Here is a 3,658-nt window from a genome sequence, read left to right on the forward strand (position 1 = left end):
GTAGATATACTTTTTTATATACTAATGAATCGACTCATTTAAAACTTTTAAAAAATAGGTAAGGAAAGAAAACCAACACCAGACTAAATAATAGAATTATGGAGTCACTAAATCATAATCGAAGCATTAATAAAATTATTAAATTATGTTTCTTGATTTATAAGTTATAAAGGAGTTAAAGGGTTATATTAACATTTCGATTTTACAAATATATATAAAACTATAAAACAATGGACTATTGAATTTTACAATAATTAGAGTAAAATTTTCTAAATAAGTACACGATGGATTATAATTTCTTCTGCATCTTCGTCCTCACAAAATACCTAATTAAAAACACGCTAATTGGACACGCGCTTAGTGAATCTGGGTGAAGTTCTAACCCTTCGAACCTTCTCACCTTCACTGCTACTCTTCTTTGCTTTGGGATTTGGTTTCTCCGCCGCTACAGCCACCGTCCTCTTTACAGTTTCACCACCATTAACCAATTTCCGATTCGGAGTCTTCAACAAGATCGTATCAGATCGCTCGTTCTCCAAAGACGCCACCCTATCAAAATCATCACCAAGCTTCTTCACCAACCGACTCTTCCGACCTTCACAGACTTCCACCTCGATCAGATCCACGCACCTTCGACGTTTCGTCGCAAACGGAGCCGGTGGTGGCGTAGGAGAAGCGTCCCTTTTTGATCCAGAGTGGGCCGAGGGAATTGGACTTGAGCTTGGGCTTTGCGATTGGGCCTTCTCGCGCTGGGAGCGGAGTTTTTGGACGTTGCCCTCGATTTTGCCCTGGAGGCGGAGGCGCTTGTAGTTGAGGCCCCCCATGGACCAGTGGGCTTCTTCGGCCCAAGACATTAACGGATCGCTGACGGGAGCGGGTGGATCGACACGGTGGTCGTTAAACATAAAGTCGGTGTAAATGCGGGGACGGGGGAGGCTGGTGCCGTAGAACTTGCTAGGGCCAAGAGATATCATTTTCTAAATGGGTTGAGAAATCGGAGATTGAGTTAACCTAATAGAACTAAAGAAAATTGAAATAGGAAAAAGGAGAAGATAGTGACTGTGAAATGCATCGAAATGGGTGTGTTTGTTAAATAGGGAATGAGAAAGAGAAGGTTGCGATGGCGGGAACACTCCTTCGCGGGAAAATTTTGGGGTAAAAATTTGTACACTTTTTTGTTACGGGCTACCCAAAAATGCTTTGACAATTGCTTTCTGCACCACTGCACCCAATTTCAATAAAAAGACGAAAATGTCCTTGATGTATTATTTTTTATATTATGGATTTTTTTATCCAGAATGGGTTTTCATTGTTATTTTCCGTCGGATTTTTATATCCTGAATACAAAAAAACTCTTCTGCATATATTTTTCTGGAATGTATTATTTTCTATTTTGGATTTTCATTTTTGGAATAGAGGTTATTTTTGAAATTTTTTAAATTGTGTTGGGTGCAGGTTGAAAAATGTTTGGTGTAGGAAGAATTTGGCAAATGCTTTTACTTCGTGGTCCGTTAGTTTTGGTAACTTTTTTTTTTTAATTTCATACCTTTCTTCTACATTCCATAAATATTAAAATCTCATTTGGTCATTAATCCACAACTTAAAAGATATACCAAATTATTCAATCCAGCGATTTGGAACTTCATATGAATTACACAATTTGAGAGTTCTTTTTTATTTAATGAAAAAGCAATTTTCAGATTATTTCATCTCTTACATAAATAAAGATTCTGAATTTCGAGATTGTACATTAAAAAAAATCGTTTGCATCAATAAATATTCTGAATTATGAATATAAGTGACACTTCGAATTGCACAATCAGAAAATTATTTTTTATGGTAAATTCCTAATTATGCAATCAGAACACTTCTTCCATAACTCTATGACACAACATATAGATAAGAAAGTGATGGACAACAAGGGAGTGATAGTGATAAGGGTGGCAGCAAAAAGAGTAATTTTGTCTTTTACATACTCCGTGGAGTTGGGAGGAAATTATGAGGTGCAAAATTAAATAGTCTTAATTTTGAGGCTATTTCTTCTTCTACTGCAGGTTTTATCATATTTTTAAATTACAAAATTTAGAAACATCTTCTAAATCAATTTAAAATATATTTTTTATACTTATAAATTTATAATCTAAAAATATATTTTAAATAATATAATATAAAATATATTTCCAAATTCAAAAATATATTTTAAAATTTTAATTACGATGTAAAATATATTTATGAATATATACACAATTTAAAATATATTTGTTTGTATTACACAGTCCAAAAACGAATTTCATATTATATCATCTATATCATTTTCAAATTGTATAATCTATAATATATTTAAGATTTAAAAATATATAATATAAAATATATTTTTAAATGGTATAATTTAAAATATATTTATGAATTACACAATTCAAAAATAAATTTTGATATCTGAAAATGGATTATGCATTATACGATTTGAAATATCTCTTTGAATTGTTAAACCAAAATATATTTATTTATTATGAATTGCATAGCCGAAAATGCATTTTTAAATTATGAGATGCTTTCAACCAATTAATAAAATAATTTGACTTTTTTTTTGCATTGTGAAGATATAAAGTTGTTGTGTGTTTTTAAAATATTTAGTTGTATCTAATTGGGCCAGTAATTTATACTTTCAAAATCATAACTTTTGAAATAATTATGCACTAAGCACAATTTTTTTATTTAATAAGAAGTCTTTAATATGATATTATTTAGCTTGAAATATTTTATAAAATATATCTTAATTGTAGTTTTATACTTCTTAGTTTAGTATAATTTATACATAATATTAAAGTTAATGGTTGCAAAGATGTAATTGAAATCAGTTTTTTATGTGCGAAAGAGGTAAGATCGAAGGATTGATTAGTATAAAAGTGAAATTTAAAGTATTCATTTATAAATGAAATAAAGTTTAAAATATGTTGAAATAAAATTGAAGTTTAAAACGTTCCTTTAAAAAAATAAATTTAAGGAATTAATTAATTTTCAACTTACAAATATGACTAAATTAAGAGTATTTATCAAGTAAATAAAATAATAAAATAGAGTAAAATGTAAATTTAAAATACTGGTTAAAACGTTAGAGGATTTTATTTTATGTATTTTGGGTTTTTATGTTATATCAAATTTAACCCCTCAATTTGGTTCATTAATTAAAGACAGACAATTGATTTCTGCACTCAATATATTTGAACCTACACTCATTATGTTATGTGAAATGATAAAAATGTATTTTTTTATTATTTTTAAATAAAAAGGACTGCAAATCAAAATATATTTTAAATTTAATATTCTGAAATATAGTTTTTAACTTGAATTTCTAGAATATTCCATTAAATATTATAGAAAAACTTAAACATTTCATTTTAATTTATTACAAATACATTTTTATTACATGAAACTTGAGATGAGGTTTGGCATGTAGCTCCATTCCAAATTGTCAGATTCCTAAGGTAAAGGAGTTTTAATTCCCAAACAACCATTTGAAGGCTCAAATCCTATGCTGCTTTTGTGTCGAGAGAACAAAGGGATTAACTTTTTCAAGTGCGAAAAAGCATGAAGTGATGAAAAAGGTAAAGAATGTCTGCAATTAATTTAATTAAAGTATTTTAAATTTCAACGAACA

At 29.2% G+C, this 3,658-nt stretch overlaps 1 protein-coding gene across 1 annotated transcript; it reads right to left on the minus strand.

The window, feature by feature from the left end:
* Window positions 1–215: 215 nt before the first annotated feature.
* LOC137838761 (uncharacterized) lies at window positions 216–1,269 on the minus strand. The gene has a single exon (XM_068647987.2). The coding sequence runs from the start codon at window positions 972–974 to the stop codon at window positions 342–344; it is 633 nt and encodes a 210-aa protein (XP_068504088.1). The 5' UTR covers window positions 975–1,269; the 3' UTR covers window positions 216–341.
* Window positions 1,270–3,658: the final 2,389 nt, after the last annotated feature.

The sequence above is a fragment of the Phaseolus vulgaris genome, chromosome 4 (genome assembly GCF_051622355.1).
Source record: "Phaseolus vulgaris cultivar YP4 chromosome 4, ASM5162235v1, whole genome shotgun sequence".
NCBI lineage: Eukaryota > Viridiplantae > Streptophyta > Magnoliopsida > Fabales > Fabaceae > Phaseolus > Phaseolus vulgaris.

Excerpts from the sequence above, each read along its gene's own strand:
- LOC137838761 (XM_068647987.2), bottom strand. The coding sequence starts at position 974 with ATGATATCTCTTGGCCCTAGCAAGTTCTACGGCACCAGCCTCCCCCGT.